At 40.4% G+C, this 21,485-nt stretch overlaps 2 protein-coding genes across 10 annotated transcripts in view; both read left to right on the forward strand.

The window, feature by feature from the left end:
- The window catches only part of PTAFR (platelet activating factor receptor), a 34,017-nt gene extending 13,937 nt beyond the window's left edge, over positions 1 to 20,080 (forward strand). For 2 of the 5 annotated variants that reach the window (XM_068658118.1, XM_068658114.1), the window contains exons 3-4: positions 17,305 to 17,396; positions 19,984 to 20,080. The gene's annotated coding sequence lies outside the window, so the exon portion shown is untranslated. Of the gene's footprint in view, positions 1 to 4,208; positions 5,125 to 6,474; positions 6,630 to 7,935; positions 8,041 to 17,304; positions 17,397 to 19,983 lie in introns of all 5 variants that reach the window. The other 3 variants (XM_068658115.1, XM_068658116.1, XM_068658117.1) reach the window with 3 other exon arrangements.
- Positions 1 to 21,485, forward strand: part of EYA3 (EYA transcriptional coactivator and phosphatase 3) — a 60,068-nt gene that overhangs the window by 1,687 nt on the left and 36,896 nt on the right. For 4 of the 5 annotated variants that reach the window (XM_068658106.1, XM_068658109.1, XM_068658108.1 and 1 more), the window contains exon 2: positions 19,984 to 20,078. In XM_068658106.1, coding sequence (XP_068514207.1) covers positions 20,046 to 20,078 — 33 coding nt within the window. In that variant the 5' untranslated portion in view covers positions 19,984 to 20,045. Of the gene's footprint in view, positions 1 to 17,352; positions 17,397 to 19,983; positions 20,079 to 21,485 lie in introns of those variants that run through there. The other variant, XM_068658107.1, reaches the window with a different exon arrangement.

Below are 21,485 nucleotides of genomic sequence, written 5' to 3' on the forward strand. Positions count from 1 at the left end.
TTTAAAAAAATCACCCCATGGTATATTACTTCTTAGTTGTGCAGTTCCACAATCCAGTTTTTACCACACAACCAACATTACACAGCTACATTCCCACTTCTAACCATTTACAAGGTGGCTGTGGTTAAGGTCTAGCAGTTCACAAACCATTAGAACTACTGCGCAGTGTCCTTTTGTGGCTTTAACCTCTATCTCAGCTCTTTCATGCAACAGCAGCAGCAGTTATGGCCCGTTGGTTGCTGTGTGTTGTTTGTGTGACAGATGGGATTGCAGAACTGTCACTTCCCCATCACAGATGTGTGTGACTTGTGGTAATTCCTGAGTAATTGCTGACTTCTGAAGGATTTATAGCTTCTTAAAACTTTGCCCTATAAAGACTGAGATGTTGAATGAGTTTATGTCATATAGTTTAGTAAAAAGGTTTCCACGTTTTGTGTTAGCAGGTTGGAGTACCTGTACAGCAAGTGAAGCATGCTGTGTCCTGGCTTTTGTGTACTGAAGGTTATATATGGTTGCACGTAAAACTGGATAAAACATACAAAAACATTTTTTGTATGTGAATGAAAAACCTGACAAGTAGTGCATTCTCATGCATAAGTCACGTAATACATAAAGCTTCAAGATTTACAGCAGATCTTATCTGAGGGTGGACATGAATAACTCAGTGCCTGTATTCTTACTTGTCAGAAATAGGAATATTTTTTATTTCCTCTCTGCAAGTGAAAAAGGAACTGTTAGGATGGAGATGTACAGATAACTTCTGAGTGCTGAAATGGAATCACGTGAGAATTTAACAACAGGAGGTTTCTGTATGATCTCCTACCCAGCAATGTCTACAAGCACAATCCAACTCCAGGCAATGTTGTCTCTTGTAGCATCTTGTGAGTGTTTTCTTTGGTCACCCAAACCATGACCAGTGGCACGCGCTGGTTAGTTGTAAGTTGAGGGAGGCATTTTTCAGTTTTTCCTTCCTTTGTCTTATCCTTATTTTATTCTCTCTCTCTCTTTTTTTTTTTTTTCTTTGTCATCCTAATTTGTCCGGAAGTTTTTCCTTTAATTTGTTAATGGGAAGCAAAACAAGCAGCTCTTCAGCAGTATTCTCTCTGGTGGCCCTTCTCTAGCAGTGATTAAGTCAGCTCATGTGGGTGCTGTGACTGAAGGTACTCCAGCACCTGAGGCAGGAACTTCAAATCTTTTCTTCCTTCCTGCAGCCACATCTAGAGCTTCAGTTAAGGTGTTGCTGCAAGGGGTCAGCTTCCCTCCTATTCTAATGCATTACACAAACCTGGTGTTTAGAATAGTGTTGAGGTGAGAAAACACAGCATGTCACTGTAGGCTCTTCAGTGTATGGTGTCCTTTTGATCTACACGACACCAGTCACTGCTGTGCTGTCTTTCCCAGGATGTCACCGGACAGTTCTTAACTGGGTTATATAACTGAAAAAACAGATTTGTATTTAGAAAAAAAAGCCTACTATTGTGATGAATCTGATTGGGATTTTTCTTCATCTCTTAGATAAACTACTGGGATTAAGAATATGGCTTGTCTAATGTCAGGGGCAATTGAATGGTTCTTCAGTTCTGCAGAAGATGGGTTTCTCCTCTTGAGAGATCTCCATGTCTAGCGATCTATTCTCATCCCAAGAGCTTCCTTTGAGACTCGAAGTTTGTGTTGCTTCGATTTAAATACTGATAGATCTGTTTCTATGAAAGTCATCAACTGGAACGTAACATAAAGTGTATGGCAGCTTTAAACCTTGGGTGATGGTTTATTTTTCTATAAATATCGTACTATGATGTGTAATTCCATTTTGAAAATTTTACAAAATTTTCATACTAACATCTTTTCCATGATGATTGTTTTGCGCTATTATATTTGACAGAGTTTAACAAATTCTTCCTTAGTTATGATTGATTTAAGATGAGCAGGGAAGACGAATGCATATTCAGTATTTAGTACCTGTATCATTTGAAAAAGCAGATGACTAATCACTCTTCAGAGAAGAGAGGTGACAGCTCTTTTCAAAAGTCTTTTTAAAAGAGGGAAGGTTTAGATCAGACATGAAGTAGAAATTCTTTACTGTGAGAGTGGTGAGGCCCAGGCTGCCCAGAGGAGCTGTGGGTGCCCCATCCCTGGCAGTGCCCAAGGCCAGGCTGGATGGGGCTGGGGACACCTGGGCTGGAGGGAGGGGTCCCTGCCATGGCAGGGGGTTGGAGTTAGATGGTCTTTAAGGTCCCTTCCAACCCAAAGCATTCTGTGATGATTCTATGAAAACCACGTGGAAGTATTCTGAAGTAGGCTTTATCATGGGTTTGCTGAAAAAAAAATCTCCACTCTTCTTTCCTGGTAAAGGCATAGCTGTTCTCTTTTACCTATGGAGGGAAGTAACATCAAAGGAAAACAACTCTGTGGATTCCAGGTTTTGAAATTTTATATAGAAGTCTGGTCCCATTTGCACTGTGTTTGCCTTTCTAAAAGATAAAGGGACTCAAAGATAATACAAACTACTTCTTTGTTACTTTGTTTGGTATTCTGGAGAACTGTATGGGCACAAAGGTTTTATTCTTCTTTTTCTACTGTATCAATTTTTTTTTCTATCCAGTAGTTATCTGTCATGCCAGGCCTGCTGCTAGGTGGACATTCTGTGTATGAGGAAAAAAATAATTCTTGTGGCTTAAAAAAAAGACATTATAAAGCACTTACTCTTGCCTGACAAGAAGGAAGCCAAAATGTCACCATAAGTCAATGATATCACTTCTCTCAGCATTTTAAAATTAGATGGCAAATATTGCTTGACAGTTACTTGAATTATTAAACTGTATTGTAGCATTTGAGGACCTAAACAATTTACCTTTATGCTGAAGTAAAAAACAGCAACAAGTTGTTGGCTGAGCTTCTCTAGTCTCTGAACGATGTGAACTTTTTTGTGGATGCTGTTGTAAGGAACATATGATTGTCTTTACGGAAGGCATTAGTTTTTAAAGGCTGACACTGTCGTAATCCAGGACAGTGATAGTGATCAGGAGTCACTATGATGACTAATGAGATCAGAGAAGTTGCAAATGTGTTTGTCATGCAGCTTTTTTTTTTGCAATGGTGAGAGTAAAAAGCGGACCATTTGAAGGCAGCATTTTTGGCAGACTGATGGCTTAGGCTCGACTCAAAGAAGACGGCACTTAGGGAGTATCTTGATGAGAACAGCTTTTGGAGCTAAAAGGCAGTAGAAAATACTGTGGACTTTATTTCTCAAAGGTTACCAGTTTCATGTGGTGAGCAAGAAGATAATTCCTTGTTGAGATGCAGTAAGAAAAGCCCTGAAATAAAATATTCACCATTCTCATTTTCCTTCTAATGCCTTTTGAATAAATCATCTTCTATGTTTGGTCAAAATTCACTATGCTGTCAGCTGTGCAAGTTTCTGAGATCCCATTGCAGAAGTATGTACAAGATGTCTCTGAAGAGCTGCACCTCGTTTGTGATTTGTGCCAGAAAGAGCACAAGTGTCCTGTTGCTCAGAGGATGGGAAGAGCTGGCAGTGAGCTCTCCTCTAGCCTTGCAGGCATGAAGGTGTGTGTCGCTGTTGGTTCTGCCGAAACCTGGGGCATATTAGTCACTGCTGGGAGTGGGCACTCAGTCACAAGTGTTACAGCCAGCCAGGCGCCCTGAGCAGCAAAAATGGGTTGTGCCTGCATTCATTGCCCAGTCCAATTGGGCAAAACTAATTGCAGCTTAACAGAATGTAAGGTTAAATGGTTTTTTACTACCTCTGTGGTACTTTGTATAACATGATTCACTTTGCAACTGGTTTCAGCTAAAAATAAAATTCATGATATCATTTGCTGCAACTCAACTAATTATAAATATCTTGGTAAAACAATGATGTAGTGCTTAATCCACCCAAATTCATTTTGCATTCCAGATTTTAGTCTACAATAATCAGAAATATCAGAACACACAGCACTATTTTTGCTAGGATTTATTTGTTGTCTGGTTAGGGATTAATTCTCAATTATAAGGTCTGAAGGAAAATATATCCATAGCAATGAAGATATCTTCATGATCTTGGTTGTTTCTCCCTGGAATCAAGCAACACTTGTACATACCAGAAGGTTAGAGGGCCTGTTTTATGTGATGCCTGGAGCAGTGTTCAATAATTCATACCCTCTTTTTCTTACTCTCCTGTTTGTTTGTTTGTTTGTTTTTTAAAGTATTGGCCAGACTGCACTTCTTTGCTACTTTTAGAAGAAGACTTGGAAGAATGATGCAGGGAGAAAAAGCTGTTTTTCTCAATAGTAAAGAAAAAGTTTGAAGGTAGGACAGATCTAAAGATTGAAAGTTCATGTCACCAAAATTTAGTTGTCTAGAAATATACTCTTTGTTTTCTGGAGAAGAGAGTTGATGGGAATGAGACATCACTTTTAGAAGTTACTATATTTGAGTACTCTTGAATTGAAAATAGCTTTTATAGGCTAAATATAAAACGTTATGCAATGACTATACTATTAGATAATTCAAATAATTGATGGCTTGAAAGAACAAAATGGAAATGAGAACATACGGAAAGACATCAGGGAAGACAAAGGAAATATGAATGTGTTTTTAACTGTGAAATGTTTGTTTTCCTGGCTACAAGATCTTCTGAGGCCTGTGTAGAAACTTTGTACTATTTTTGGGGATTTGTATATAGATTTTTTTTTTTAATTGATTGTTGTAGTCTGGAGAATAGGTGTGTTAGACAATAAAAGTAAACAATACAAAAACAGTAACTATTAAAAACATACAATAAATAAATAATAGCCCATTCTCTCTGTTTTTATAAAAGATAATACATGTCATCCTCAGGATCAGGTCATAGATTCTTAGGTTGCATTTGATTTGGTCACTGACAGCATTTACTAATTATGATTGATACTGAAGAACATCTGAACTAACAGGAAAGAAGGAGAGAATGGGGAGAAAGGAGACCTTTAATACAGGATTGGGAAGAAAATCATCATATATCTCTTTGCCCGGATTTTACCTAACAGAGGAGATGCTGCTTCTATTTGTGGAGTTCATTCTTCTTTGAAACTTGGCTGACCTACTAAGAGCAGAGAAGGAAAAGGATTTTGCCAGTGAGATGTGGTGAGAAGATAGAAGTTAATCTTTTACCATCTAAGCCTACGTTTGTTTGATACCTGTTGATGATAATATAAAGCCAGTTATAAGGTTTTAGGTTGTTGAATCATAAATGAAATATGTTCTTTCTTGTTCTAGGTGACTCTTCACACAACAGCGTTAACCAGTTGTAGATCCTGTAATCACACCAATTATTTTAAGTGTGGTTACAGATGTTGATTTGATACTGAGAACTACCATGACTGGCATCAAATCCTAGCTGTACTGTAGCAGGTATCTGTAAGATACAGTGGAAGGAGATCATGTTTGGGATGCAGCAGTGTCAGCTTTACAGGAATGGTAGAGTAGGGTAATATTTGGTGGGAGAAAAACACTGTACGTGAAAGACTGTATAAAGGGTAACAGCATTAAAAATACAGGAAAAGAGAAGTACGTGTTTGTATGGGTGAAGATCCCAGACCTTAAATATACTACTAGGATTATTCTGGCAACTGTTGAATCAGGACAGTGATAGTGATCAGGAACTGTTATATGAGATCAAAGAAGTGGCAAATTTACAGGAGTAGTAGTAGGAGATTTCAGCTACCTAGACAGAGACTAATTGCATGGCACATCAGGAAGAAATACAGAGTGAACATTTTTCTGACTCTATGAATGACTGCTTCCTACAGCAACCAATGTTAAACCTACAAGAGAAGCTGTCTTCTGAGTGTGGTGGTGCATAGAATCTACTTTGAGCTATAAATGGGACAGTTGTAATAGCAACTACAGTACAATTAGCTGTCACTGGGTGGAAAGGGACAGCAGACCAAATAAATTCAGCACATGGATGTTCAACTACAAAAAATTAAAATACATAAAAATGAATTAAGTTGTTTACAGTTTCCTCCGAAACTTAAAAAGGCCTGCACAAAATGTAGCCTACATGCAGCTTGAAGGCTGTTAAAAAAATTAAGGTTTGTACCCCAGAATCTCTATGTGGTTCTGTGGGAAAGCTGCCAAATAAAATTAAATAAAAATAATAATAATAAAAAAGCCATCATGTGGAAAAGATGAATGTTTCGCAAATGGAAAGAATGCCCAGGTGAGACCAAGGAAATCTGCAACATGGCAGGTGAAATGTAGACAGAATTAAAAGGGGTAAAAAGGAAATTGAAGAGCACCTTGCAAAAGGAAGCTAAAACCAGTGGTAAAATATTCTCTAAATTCATCAAAAGCAGGAAGTCAGGTAGTGATTGCGTGGGACTGCTTGGTGATCAGGGGTCAAAGAGTGGGTACATGAGGGGTGTGATAAAACCATCACAGATAAGGTCAGTGAATTCCTTGTATGTTACTGCTAAAGATGTTTTGCTTTAGATACCCTGGGAACTCACTACAGATGACTGACATCCAGCAGCAGTGAGACGATAAAGAGTTATGAAAGAAAATACGTGTTTACTGGAAAATGCTGGAAAAGTGTCAGCATGGATTATGTAGAGGAAAATTCCACCTTCTTAAACCATGGGAGTTGTGCAAGTATGTGGATAGATGAAAGCAATAGGTATAATTGATTTTCAAAAAACCTCTGGCAAAGTTGTGTTAAAGAAGCTAAGTTTTCCCAAGTTTAGAGGAAAGGTTCACTACCAATGGAAAGCTGGTGTAAGGACAGAATTACAGAACGCTTTGGATTACAAGGGATTCAGGAGGTTGCCTGCTTCAGTCTTCTTCTCACAGGAGATGGTTGTTCAGGGTCTTGTCCACTGGGGTTTTGAAAATGTGCAAGGGTGGACCCATCCATGTGGGTCACTTCTCCAGTGCAACTCACTCTCACAGTGAAGATTTTTTTCCTTAGGTCAAGCTGGAATTTTCCTTGTTACAATTTGTGACCATTACCTCTTTCTCAAGGCACTTGAGATGAGTCTGTTTGCGTCTTTTCTCTGATGTTCTTTTAGCAGTGGAAGACAGCAAGTCTGTTCTGTTACTTCCTTCAGCTTCTGTTCTTCAGGCTAAACAAGACCAATTTCCTCAGCATCTTCCTGGGTGTCGCGTGTGCCTGCCACCTGTTCATCTAAATGGCCCTTTGGCTTGACGCTATGGCTCCTTCTCACGCTAGGGAGCCAAAAACTGAACACAGTACTCCTGATGCCATCTCGCAGATAGAGCAGAGTGGTCACTTCCCTCTGCCACTGGCTATGCTGGCTTTAACATAGTCCAGCTTGAGCCTAGCCTTTGTTGCTGCAAGGGCTCACAGCTGACTTGGGTTCAGCTTCTTGTCCACTAGGATTTCCAGTTTCCTTCCTGCAGATCTGTGACTTTCCAGCTGGGTCCCAACCCTATTGCATGTGGTTGCTTCATCCCTGGTACAGCACATGGTACTTGTCTGTGTTGAACTTCATGAGGTTCCTGCCAGCCCACTCCTCCAGCATGTCATGGTACTTGCAGTTTTGCCTTTCAGGCATTTGAACTTCAGCTCCCCAGTTTGCTCTTATCCACAGATTGGATGAAGGGGCATTCTGTCCCATCATTCTGGTCATGATGAAGATGTTAATACTGCTTCCAGTAACTGCTCTTGTAGGTTGCTTTTTCTTACCAGTCAGTAGTTAGATTGTAGATCTGTAATTAGAATCGTAAAGTCATAGAATCATTAAGGTTGGAAAAGATGTCCAAGATCATCTCGTTCAACCATCACCCTACTACCAATGTCACCCGCTAAACCATGTCTCTAAGCATTATGTCCAACCTTTCCTTGGACACCCCCAGGGATGGTGACTCTACCACCTCCCTGGGCAACCTGTTTGAATGCCTGACTGCTCTTTCTTATGTCTTCTAATTTCACAGAATCACAGAATGTTAGGGATTGGAAGGGACCTTGAAAGATCATCTAGTCCAGTCCCCCTGTAGGAGCAGGAACACCTAAACCACATCAAACAGGAATGAGTCCAGGTGGGTCTTGAACGTCTCCAGAGGAGACTCCACAACCCCCCTGGGTAGCCTGTTCTGGTGTTCTGTCACCCTTACAATGAAAAAGTTTTATCTCATATTTAAGCAGAACCTCCTCTATGTTCCAGCTTGTGCCCATTGCCCCCTGTCTTATCATTAGATGTCACTGAGAAGAACCTGGCTCTGTCCTCCTGACACTCCCCCTTTACTTTTTTTTAAATATTAATAAGGTCACCCCTCAGTCTCCTCTTCTCCAAGCTAAAGAGACCCAGCTCCCTCAGCCTTTCCGTGTAAGGGAGGTGCTCCACTCCCTTAATCATCCTTGTGGCTCTGCGCTGGACTCTCTCAAGAAGTTTCCTGTCCTTCTTGAACTGAGAGGCCCAGAACTGGACGCAGTATTCCAGATGTGGTCTTACTAGGGCAGAGTAGAGGGGGAGGAGAACCTCTCTTGGCCTACTACCCACACCCCTTCTGATATACCCCAGATGCCATTGGCCTTCTTGGCCACAAGGGCACAGTTCTGGCTCATGGTCCTGGCTATCCACCAGGACCCCCAGGTCCCTTTACCCTTCACTGCTTTCCAGCAGGACAGTCCTCAACTTATTCTGGTGTCTGGGGTTGTTTTTGCCCGGATGCAAGACTCTACACTTGCCCTCATTATATTTCATTAGGTTTCTCGCTGCCCAATTCTCCAACCTGTTAAGGTCCCACCGGATGGTAGCACAGCCTTCCGGCTTGTCAGCCACTCCTTCCAGTTCAGTGTCATCAGCAAACTTGCTGATGGCGCACTCCATTCCCTCATCTAAGTCATCGATTAATATATTGAACAACACTGGTCCCACTACTGATCCTTGAGGAACTCCACTAGATACAGGCCTCCAACTCGTCTCTGTCCTACTGACCACAACTCTCTGGCTTCTTCCCCCCAGCTAGTTCGCAGTCCACCTCGCTACCCCATCATCCTCAGTTTAGCTGCGAGGATGCTGTGGGAGATGGTATCAAAGGCTTTACTGAAGTCAAGATAGACCATGTCCCACTGCCTTTCCATAATCTGTGCACCCGGTTACAACCTCATAAAAGGCTATCAGATTGGTCAAACATGACTTCCCCTTGGTGAAGCCATGTTGACTGCCCCTAATGACCCTCTTACCCTTGATATGGCTACAGACAACACTAAGGATAAGTTGCACCATCACCTTTCCAGGGATGGAGGTGAGGCTGACCAGTCTGTAGTTAACTATTTCCAACCTAAGCCTCCCCTGGCAAAACTTGAGGCCATTCCCTCTTGTCCTTTCATTGGCTATTTGTGAGAAGTGGCTGACCCCCAGCTCCCCACACCTTCCTTTCAGGTAGAGAGCAACAAGGTCTCCCCTGAGCCTCGTCTTCTCCAGACCAAACAAACGAGTTCCTGCAGCTGCTCCTCACAGGACCTGTGTCCCAGGCCCTTCAGCAGCCTTGTAGCCCTTCTCTGGACATGCTCCTTCTTTGTCGTCTCCCCCCCCCCTCCAAAATATACACTATCCCCATGCACAGTAGCACTGAGCAGCAGAAAGGATAGATTTTGGGCCCAAGAAGTTGCTTCATGAAAACAAAGCACCAAACTTTAAAAATGTTTGAGGTTACTCCAGTGTCACTTGACCATGCTAAGCAGCTCTAAAAACTTTTTCCTTCCTTCCATGGCTCTACACCTGGCACTTCACCTAGATTGAATTTGGCAGTCCAGACAGTTTTTCCTCTGCTGGGTAGTCTGTCCATTGTTTATACCTGCACAGTTTGGCTGCAAGGATTCTGAGGGACTTTGCATTACTGAAATGAAGTCAGCAGTTCTCTTCTTCCATGGAGCCCATCATTTCATCAGAAAAGGCAGTCTGGTTGGTCAGGAACCATTGGCCTTAGATGGATCCACGATGGCTCTTCCCAGCTGCTTTCTTGCCATTCACATGCATGGGAATGGTCTCCATGTAAATTTGCTCTGCAGTCCTCTGGGCCACTAAAACAACTCAGGCTGGTTTGTATTTCCCTTATTGCCTGTTTTGAAGGTGACATTTGCCATTTTTCAGTTATCAGTGACTTCCGAGGATTGATATGACCTTTAAAAAATTGATAGAGAGCACCTGTCAACCCCTAAAGAAGGGGGGCTAAGTATGGTAGCACTATTTGCAGCAGCAGTGACCTCACCAGCAAGGGTACAGTCTGTCAGTACCCAAAGGGGTGAGCAAGGCAAGCTGGCTGGTGGTTAGGCTAAGGCAAGAGGCTGCCACATGGGTCCATGGGCAGATTTGAGGTCAAGCTGGGAAATCATGTGAGGGTCAGAACGGCATTTGGAAATGGTTAGCTACTGTCCTGTGCCAGGCAGCTCCATACTGATGAGTCCGGTCTGAGGCTACCCAGAGGCTGGTCCATGGGTCATGGTTTGGATTGAAGGAAACCCATCTGGGCATGGCATACCATTTAGCTGCAGTATGGTTCAGGAAGGTGCCAAAACTGCAAGTCTCAGCTCAAACGCAGCTTGCAAGGCAGGGAGCAGTGAAGTGACCTTTGCTGAAGTCTCCAACGGAACTTTCTGGAAGAGCCATCCCCAAGGCCACCAGCTGTACCATCTGTACGTGTGGTGCTGTCCTCTTCTGCGCCCTGCCACTGGGCACCAGGATTTGGAAGACCTGAGAGCTGGCCTTGACAGTAAAGCCTGAAGTAAGGAAAACGTTGGGTTATCTCAGCTCTACCTGTGTTCTTCATCAGTTGATCACTTGCGCTACTCAGCAGCTGACCAACAGTTGTCTTGGTCTTTTGCTGCCGGTGTGCCCACAGGAGCCCTAGAAGTCCCTCTTGTTGCCCTTCAGATACGGTTTAGATTCCTTTTCCCTGGATGAATTTAGAGTAATTAGGAAAAGCAGCAAATTACTTTAAATTCATCTAGGAAAAAGCAATCTAAACCATACCTACATAAGGTTGAACTCAGAAAAAGCTTGGAGAGGAGGACCTGAGGATGGTGATGGTTCATTGAAATAATTACACAGTGTACAATAGCAGCCAAAAAAAAAACACAAAAAAAAAAACAACTTCAGCAATGTTAGCTGTTGTTAGGAAGAGCATTGCAAACAACAGAGAGACATAATTACACAGCTTTGTAAAACTGTAAAGGCACCCACATCTTGTATGCTGTACATAGTTCAGATCTCTGTGTCTTGGAAGCAGAGGGCAGGGATGACAGGGAATGCAGTGGCTGCCATATGGAGAGAGGCTGAAGACTGGGACTCTGGCTTGGAGAGTGGATGTAATCAATGTGTACAAAATGAGATGAGGTGGGATGTTGTTCAGCCTGGAGAAGAGGAGGCTCAGGGGTGACCTTATTGCTCTCTACAGATACCTTAAAGGAGACTGTAGTGAGGTGGGGGTTGGCCTGTTCTCCCACGTGACTGGTGACAGAACGAGGGGGAATGGGCTTAAGTTGCGCCAGGGGAGTTTTAGGTTAGATGTTAGGAGGAACTTCTTTACTGAAAGGGTTGTTAGACATTGGAATGGGCTGCCCAGGGAAGTGGTGGAGTCACCATCCCTGGAAGTCTTTAAAAGATGTTTAGATGTAGAGCTTAGGGATATGGTTTAGTGGGGACTGTTAGTGTTAGGTCAGAGGTTGGACTGGCTGATCTTGGAGGTCTCTTCCAACCTAGACGATTTTGTGTCCCCCTGCAGTCCTACTGTGGTGTCTGCTGGAGGGGGGCATGAGGGGTCTGCAGGGCGACCAGGCTTGAACACGCTCTCCCTGTGGGTGGCATCTGCTGTTGGAGACTGCGCTGCTCGGGCCAAGGCAGGCCGTTGGTCTGGCCAGGAGGGTGTTTTGGTGCTCCTACCTGCCTCTGCCAGCAGGGCTGGTGCCCTGTGGAGCAAACGTTGTAAGAAGTATGCTTAATTAGAGGCAGTGGCTGTTACTGAGCAGCTGAGTATTGAACACAGTCATTTAAACTGTTTTTTTCCTAGTAAAAAATCTCAAATATCCTGTACTTTATTCTTTCTTTAATTTTTGTGAGCAGGTTACTCTAGCAACTGTTGTTGCTAAGACACAAATAACTACAGATGTCCGCAGAACTGATTGCACAGTGATAAATACCATGGCTGCCTCTAATGCAAAATAACAGGAGAAATAAGTAAATTTACTATAGTTACAACCTTTTTAACAAAATAATGGTGAAAGTTAAGTGTTGAAACAGTTTCTGTCTAGCAGAAACTTAGCTTAATTTCTTGGTACTGTGTGGTAGTAGCTATATGAATTGTTTATGTGTATACACAAAATCTATTAATGAAAATAAAGTTTAGAGCTGCATAATGTAAATAATGCCTTTTTTGTGGTTAATATGATGCAGGCTTTTTGTCTGACTGATAAAGGATTAAAAAGTTCAGTATTTTGTGGCTTCAAATCTCCTAATGTGTTGAAAGTGGCATCTAGAAATGGAAATTAATATGCTCCATTGTCTGAAAGTTTGTTTTAAAAAGCACTTAAGACAAGTATCATTTTTATTTTTTTCCAGAGCTGCACCTCCAGAAATTTGCAACCCAATTATTCTTTATCTAAAACAAAAATGTTTTAGATAACCTCATTGTTATCTAAAAAAAAGTTTTAGATTTCCTCGTGAAAAGAGGAGCTAACTGACTTTTTTACTTTTCTTATGTGTATATAAATTATTGTACTTTGTTTTGTAACTAAAAGGTTAATGACACTTCTGTGTTCTTGTTCCGTGTGGGCTATGCAAATGTAAGCTCTAAGGAGAAGAAATCATCAACTTGTTTCTGGGCTCAATGGGAGTTGTTTTTCTCAAAGATGAAGTTGTTATTTCCAAATTTTCCTTTTGTGAAAACAGTTCATTTCCCCATTAAAAATTTCCCTGTTATGTTTCAAAATCGAATTTAAAAGAATTATGTAAGAACTGGGCAGCCAAGCTGCGTGTGTGTCATTGTTCAAGCTAACTGAACTGCAGACATGCTTTGTGTCAATCACACTTCAGGGGGTTAAAAAAATAACATGAAAATTCCTATTAATGAAATCCATTTTCAGCCTAATCAATGTCTATTAATGTTGCCACATTTAGTTTCAGTATTTTTCTCAATTTTTATATCCTACACTTTTTCCTTCCCTTTTTAGTTTATGAAATTTTAATCAAACCATGAACCTGATGTCCTACGGAGCTGTGTTTATGTGCTTGTCATGGCCACTTGTACCTTCAAAAATAAGGCATATAATCTGCCTTCCCTGTAACTCTTACAGTGTTTTATTCTGAGTCTTCCCTGGTTAATAAAGATGTGAAGAGAACATGGATAGGGAGCAGTAAACAATCCAGCAGATCTCACAGCAAAGGTTTATTTTCTGGTATTCTTCACAATATTTTGGAAATATCTGTGTGTGTGGGTGTGTGTATGGAGAATGAGGAATAGCTGAGTATAAATCTTTGCTGTGAGATCCACTGAATTGTTAAAGATAGGAAATCAACAGACTGGTGTGTAGCACAACTTTCATTCGTTAAGTTTATTCCTTTTTTTTTTTTTAATGGCTACTCTCTGCTGTTACAAAAGGAACATATCAGAGAACTGTGTGATGAAGGTGCAAGTAACAGACCAAAGCTTGTGTTATTGTATGGTGCCCTTAAGATGGATTTTAGGGAGAGTTTTTAAGGATTGTGCTGGAGAGCAAGACTATTGCCTGAGGAGTTGACTGTTGATAATCTTACTAAGCAGGATTTGGGGCTTTCACATTTTGAAGTTAGAAGTTTGAATTCTTTTTCCCTCTTCTTACATTTGTATTTTCAAATGCTGAAACAATGGCCATATTCTCATCTGCTTGGTAGTTGTAGGAAGACTGTCAGATACTGAATGTCTGGCCTTGATATGATACTTGTAAATTAACAAATGTGAAGATTCATAGTAATTCTTGTAGGTCTATGTGTGAAATCAAAGGATTTGGATTTTGTTCTGTAGTGGAAGAGGGCACCTAGATGGGCCTCTCCTGCTCTTTCTTCTCTGTCTTTGCAGTGGAACTGCATTAGTGAATTGAATGCTGTGACTCGCTTTTCTTCTTACTGTCTTTAAAGCTTTTTGAATTTGTATTCCAACTTACCAGATAGACCATTTGACAGGCCAGGGCATCTGTTTACTCATTCAGTTTGTTTGCATCGTGTACAACATTGTAAAAGCATTATCTTCTTTTTGCCTGAAGGAAGGAAAAGTGAAGTGTAGTACTCAAAATTGTTCAATTCCTGACAGCAGCTTAAGGAGCCATTATTTTACAAACCAACCCAGGAACCAGACTGATGCTGTCATTTTCTGTGATCTTTATTCAGGCTGTTTAAAAACAAAGTGGGAAATTCTTCAGAACTTGAGGTGAACACCTGTTCTTGCCAGACCTTCCAAAGAGACCCCGTAAAAATGGGAAGAGGTCTGGGTTTGCTTTCTTGGTGCAGACAGAAAGTTAGCTTGGCTGGTTTGGATTTCAGTTTGAAAGTATTTTGGCAGCTTGACTAATGAAATAGTATCACTGTTGGATATGAGGATGCTGGCGTGTAGGGGAAGGAGGAGGTTGTCAAGAAGCTTCCCATCGAACAAGAAAGTTCTACCCAAACAACAGCTCATGCCCTGTGTGGTGGGAGCTGGTGGCTAGCCTATTTTGTCTCAAGATTAAAACTCAGGTGATGAACCTGCAGAATAAAAAGCACTTGGTAGCTGTGCAGTGTATAGTAATGTTAGTATGTCTCTTCTCTCTTTTTCTTCCTTTTGTACTTAATAAAACTTAAAAATAAAAATAAAAAAAATGTTGGGGGGGAGGTATTCACCACATCCCACTGTGCCAGGTTCTGCTCCTCTGACCAAAGTGGGATGACACCCAGAGTAGCACAAAGTAAAAGCGTATAGCCAGGAGAAATCCTGCTCTGGTTGGGTGAGAGTTTAAATCACTTTGGCTGAACTCTGTGATCCTGTGTGTGCATAGTGTGGCAGAATGGGACAGATTGCCACGAAATGCTCCAGTGGAAAATAGAAGAAGCTTAGACTCCTCTTTTGCTTAATTCTTATATCCATTGCTCTCCGTGATAATCTGCTGGCCCTTGAGTAAATAAGGAATGGAAGTAAGTGCACAGATCACATTATTATGCATAAACGTACAAAACGTTTCATTTCAACTTTCTATTTAATAGCTTTAATTTCACTAGACCAACTAATTTTTTTTTTCCCTAAGGGAAATAGTGGCTATTTTAAAGTAATATAAAACCATATTCAAGCAGCTTTATTTCTAATCGCTATAATTACAGCTTGTTGGTTTTATCACAGTATCCTTGACTTTAATTATTTGCAGCTTGAGAGAACTGTTCCTCAGCCGAAATTTTATATTGAAAGCCAAATCAGATGAGCTTGAAAAGAACAGAATGAAAAGAACTAGCAGTCTAGCCTGATGCTAGTAGCAGGTAGCTTTTGCAAATTATATCTATAATTTCTAGTTCTAAAAAAAATAATCAAGCTAGACTTTGCATTTGGGGCCTTTTAATCCAAGTTTTAGTGCAAGAAACTGTACATAGCTTGCCAGGGCTCTTAACTGGGAATTAGTATCATAGTGATACTATGCAGAACAGAAGACACAACTAATCTGTGTAATTCTCTTTTCCATATCTATGCTTTAATGCCTTGTTTTGAAATTTATATAATATGTTTCAATAAATTGAGTGAGCAAGATAAAATGATGTGCAAAACACCTATCCAGGATATTTTACATTGTTGGTGTTCTGGGCAAGTTGGAATTAAACTAGGATCACTATTCAGCAAGTCTCAAATAAATTTTAAAATATTGTTTAAGTCAGATATTACAAAAAAAATTCATCGGATAAATAATGAAAACCATACCCTGTAGGGGAAAAAAAAAAAACATTTTGCCAGTTTTCCAGAGTATAAGTCCTGACTCTTTCATTGTTCTGAATATTTTTCATCTCACTAAGCTACATGATGCTTTGCAGCACACTCGGTTATCTTTTGTACAGGCTTTTTCATTCATAAGCCTAGTGGCCCGTGGAAGTATTCTGACATCAGAAGCAACTTCTCAGACCTCCCCTCACAAGCAATAAAATAAGAAAGAAAATACAGGTGTAAACAGAAAAAGTGACCAAACCCAGCTGTTCCCGAAGCTGTTAATCACTGATTTGTTTTCAGATGTTAGCAAGCAGTAGTGGAACCACCTGTGGGAAGTGGTGGTTTTGCATGGGAAGGGGGAGCAGAACTGGTGGCAGCCCCTGTTCCTCTGCAGAGTGATTACATTGTCACCTCTGGTCAAGGGTGTCACTGCAATGATTTGGACTTTCTGTGGAACTAAAGATACTGAAGATCTGTTTTGGTATCTCTTCCGTTGTAGTTGCTTATGGTTTAAAAGAATTAGAAACTGTGTGGTGAACTTACCTAAAACACAGATGCCTCGAGTTTTATGTAAGTTAAAAATCTGGGATTTGAGATGCTGAAAAAAAAATAATTATTTGTCTGTCTTCAGATTTTAAAAATCAACTTTGTTCAGGGAGAGCTGTTTGCCGGGTAAGGTAATAGTCCAAGGTAGTTCACACTGAGCAGGTGCAAGGTGCTGGGTTTGTTTTTGGAAACCCAAGCCCTGCGCTGTGCTGTTGGCGCTGACCCCGGCTTGGAGGCAGCTTGTAGTGCCCGGAGCTGCTTGGGGTGGCCAGAGGGCAGCGTGCTGCCCCAAGTGGGGGGATTAGCCCTGCTGGAGTGTGCTGCCAGCGAAGCCAACGTGGCCAGAACAGCTGCTCCCTGAATCCTCTTTCCTGGGGTGTCTGCGCTGAAACTGCTGGCAGCCGCACTCAGGAGCAGTGAGCAAGGCAGCTCCCTGCACAGCCCTGCGCCTGTGGGTGCCAGCAGCAGCAGGGTGAGCTCCTGGTCTGCCTCGTGGCTATGGCCAGCCTGAGAGGTCATGAAGATGTTCTGCAGAAGCTGGCAGGTGGGCAGATGATGCAGATGGAAAGGCTGCTGAGCCATAGGTATATCGCAGTGACTTAGTGTCCCCAGTTTTTCCAAAGTGAGACATAAGTGAAACAGTAAATGAAACCATGATGTCACAGTGGCTATTAATGAAAAAGGGCATTTTCCTCTACTGCTTGCGTGCTCTAGCACCTTTTCCTCCCTTGTGGATCCTCTAAGCATGGGACTGTGTAAGATTGGAGCTGGTCCCACTTGAAGTATCCGGCAGAAGTGCTGTGTTTGGGTGGCTCTTTCCTGTTTGTTTGTTTTTTTCCCTAGAACAAGATCAGATGCAGACTGCTGCTCAGCCACACAAATGCTTTGCCAGACAAAGGAAGGGATATCAGGCGAGCCAGAGTGGGTTGCTGGAGGTAAGGGAGAAGCAAGAACCCTTCCTTCAGCAGCAGTTCCAGTTTTGTCAGCTTAAATTGTTTGTGGTGTAGGAAGCATTTGCAAGAGAAAGACTCTATCACTTCCAGCTAGTGCAGGTGTAGTGGCTAATCACATCCTTGTTACCCAGGAATGCATGCTGTTTCTTCTAGTTGTTCAGCCTGCTTCTCTGTAAAAACAGCTATGAACACTAGATCTTTGCAAGAGGCCTTCTGCCCAACCTGCAGTTTCTGAAGGGATGGAATATTCTCTAGAAGGCAATGTGAAGCCACTAGAGGTAAAGTTTTCCCTTCTCATCTAAGCAAGAAGTTACTGCTCATTTACCTTGCTTTGTTCTTTTGCTTCCAGGTGCTACAAGGCGCCCATGTCTTTTGGAAAGAGTTTTGTTGAATAGTGTATCTAACACATTCCCTGCCTATGGCAGGGGGGTTGAAGTTAGAAGATCTGTAAGGTCCCTTCCAACCCAGGCCTTTCCGTGATGCGGTTCTATGTTCCAATGTGAACTCTTGGAATCTTTTTGTCTCATTACTTAGTGACCTCTCAAAAACAAAATGAAAGCACTGCTCACAGCTTTAAAACAAAATGTAAAACAAAATGTTAAAAATGAGGCTACTGCTGTATGGGTCAAAGCTTGATTTGAAATCTTTTTTCATACTGAAGAGTTTAGTTTGGGAATTTTTTAAGTAATTACACAATGAAACGGTGTCAAATAACAAAACCAAAGGACAAGGGACAGGACTAGGCTCGTTGATATCAAAATCAAACATAGTTTCAGTTGGCAATTGTATTCCACTCTGCTATTCCTAATCTTTGAACGCCACTGTTTTTTTTCTGTCTTGATTTTCCTGTATTATTCCTGTTATAATAAAAAGGAAATAAGATTTTATATTTAAAATAATAACAAAACTGGTAGGGAAAAATGGTAATGGTGACAATGGTAATTTGCACACTTTCTTGTATGTATGTAGACGCATTGGAGAAGAAACTGAGCTATTGAAATGTCTTACTGTAACTTCAGCTGTTTTACAGTTAAGGCAGTAAAGGTAAGAATAAGTAGCCTTTGATTATGGAGGTAACCTTGGAAAATACTCAAATCCTCAATGAAATTCTACCCTGGCATTTAAGACCTTTACCTTTCCTCTGTTAAGGGAAAATAAATCATACGTGTTTTCGTGGATAATATGAAATTATTCCAGCCTCCAAAGCCTCCACGTGGTTGGAGTGGAGTGCTTCACAGCAGCCGCCCAGGTCTGAGAGTGGACTAGATGTATAAGCTAAGAGTTCAGGTAGGTCTGGCAGGGGTCAGGAGAGGGAAGTAGCAGTTGTTTTGGGGACACTGGAAAATTGTTTCTGTTAACTTGTGCAATCTGTTTTCAAGGGCAGGACTTCATACTGTGAAGGTGCTTGAAAGCTCTAGACAGGATGTGAAAATGGAAAGGAATGAGAAAGCAGAGCTGAGTAAATAGCCTTTTGCATTTCCACCAAGATTTAAAGCAAAGTTTCATGGCTGGGAGGCAGGAGTAGATTGTTAACTCTGCAGAGTAGGTACATGTATTGTTGCTGTGTTTTGTTTCTTCCAAACCACTAAGTGTATTTCATTATTTTTTCTAATTGTCGTAATACATTTAGGATTTTGCTCTGTGTACAATAACAGACATGTTTCCATATGTAAGGGAAAGCTCTGCCGGGGAGGGAGCAGAAATGTCTCCTTGCTTTTGGTATGGCTGAGATAGAGCTTGCCTGAAGAGGTTAGAGTTTGTGTTTAATAAATTGGCTCTGAGAAGAGGGGGTCAAAGAAGAGCAATGGAATAAATAGGAAAACATCGTTTATGGGTAGTAGTCAGGTAGAGGAGAAAGCTGTAGAGGACACATCTTTATCTTTTGTTCAGTAAGTTGCAAAAGTTAATAAGGTTGTGACAATAACTCACAACATTTCCTTTTCACGGTTTTAAAACCTGAGGTACAGCAGCTGTTTGGTATAGTATATAAGAACTCTATGCTAGATACTACTGGGTTACTATCTAAAATAAATGTTATATTTTGGAAGCAAATGTTAATCAAACTCCTCTTCTTGAAGGATGCAATTGAAATAATAAACTTCCATTGTGAATTTGGCAATAGACAGTACTGCATGTAAATACATTTAGGTGTACGGTCTTGTCCTGATTTTTTTTTTTGTGTGTTTGTTATATAAATGTTCTAAATTAAAACAGGTTAGATTGAATCACTGTGTTTACTGACCTAGTAGACCAGACTTGATCATTTAAAGTGTCTTTAAAATCATGGTGCATGTCTGATTGATACATTAGCTTCTGTAGTCACTATGGTACAAGTGAGTGTTGTAGAAATGTGCCACGTGATTAAAAATGTCTGTTTGGATCTTGAAGCTTAAAGCTAAATCCCTTGTTTATGAAATCTTTCCATATATGAATTTTGTCTCTTACATGGGAGATGGCAACATGAGTTTAGAAAGCTTGTGGGTGGAATATATAACAATTAATGTTCTCTGATAGCCTAAATGATAAGACCCCCAAAAGTACATAAAGCTATGAACACCTTTTTTGACAGACTTTGAAGACTGCTGAGGAACACACAATTTGAATCATTTAAGCATTAAAATAGTAATACCCATGGAAGAGCCACAAGATTTACCCGAACAACCAGTAAGTACATTTAAAAATACTAAAAATGAACCTGTAAAACTAATAAGCGATCTCATAAATTCAGTATAGTTATTTCAATTAATAATAGGCAATAAACCTTATATTTACTGTATTTATCTAGAGGTGAAAAATCATTTTACTGTTAATAAAACTTGTTATGCATGTAATTTACTACACACACAACAGTAAAAAAAAAAAAAAAAGGAATAGTTTTGCATGCCTGAATTCTGTAATCTTTCTATGTAAGAATATGTCTACAATTGCTTTGCTCAGAAAATCAGACCATTTAAAGTTTTTTTTTCTAGATTAAAAACTTTGAACTCCATATATTTGTTGGATTTAAAACTGAATTAAATGTGTATAGAGAAGAAGGAATATCTGTTAATTACATCCTTATACAATCAAAATTGTCTTCATAGAACTTTATTCCTTAGGGCATAAGAGACTGAATGCAGCTTGGTTTTGGTACACGAGAGCATTATCTATAAACAGATTCTTATGTAATTGTCTGCTGAAAATTTTCTTAATAATTTGATTTATATACCTTATGCCAGTCAGTCATTCTGAGACGGAATTTGAGACTATATTGATCACAACTGTTGAATGAGATGATATTTTGAATATAGTGGCATATTCTTACAGGAGGAAGGAAAAAGTATTGTTTTGTTAGTGAAATCATTCTTTAAACAAGTTAATTTTACTAATAAAAAAGCCAACTTAATATCCTTTCTGCCTAGTAGCCCAGAATTTATATGGTACAAACTTGTTTTCTTTCTCAAATGATTTTGCTTTTCTTAATGATGGCAAGAGGATTAGTATGTTTATTCTAAAAATAATGTTTATTGCAAACTGTTGATAACTGAATCCAGAAAGGAGCCTATATAGAAGTCACCAGACTTTGAGTTTAATGTATTTTACTTCCCCCTTCCTACCCCTCAAAAGAAGCAAAGAAAAAGAAAAGCCAAAATCAGGTCATTTACTTATGTTGGTATGGACCTGTGGTAAAAAAAAAGAAAAATGGTCCAAATGTACACAGTATGTAGTTGGTAATCAAATGTTAGACTTACCCCACATACTGCTGCCATGGATGTTAAACAGGCAAGATCTTCGTGTCTGTTTTTCAAATATTTCTTCCTTTTTCAGGGCTGAACTAAAATGGAATATTTTGTGTGTGCAACTCAGTGCTAAAAAAAACACGTGCAAAGTAAGAGAGAAAAGGGAAATTTGGGGAAAAATGGTCAAAAGTGACCCACCCACCTTTCTGATGACAAAAAATAATAGTGCTATTAAGTAATAAGTGCTAAAAGTGCTAAAAGAAGTAATATTTCTATTGTAATCTCTAATGAATGCATTATGAATGCATGCAGTTGATTTTATAATGCTTTAATTTAATCCCAAATGCCAGAA

The sequence above is a fragment of the Anas acuta genome, chromosome 21, assembly GCF_963932015.1.
Source record: "Anas acuta chromosome 21, bAnaAcu1.1, whole genome shotgun sequence".
Classification (NCBI taxonomy): Eukaryota; Metazoa; Chordata; class Aves; order Anseriformes; family Anatidae; genus Anas; species Anas acuta.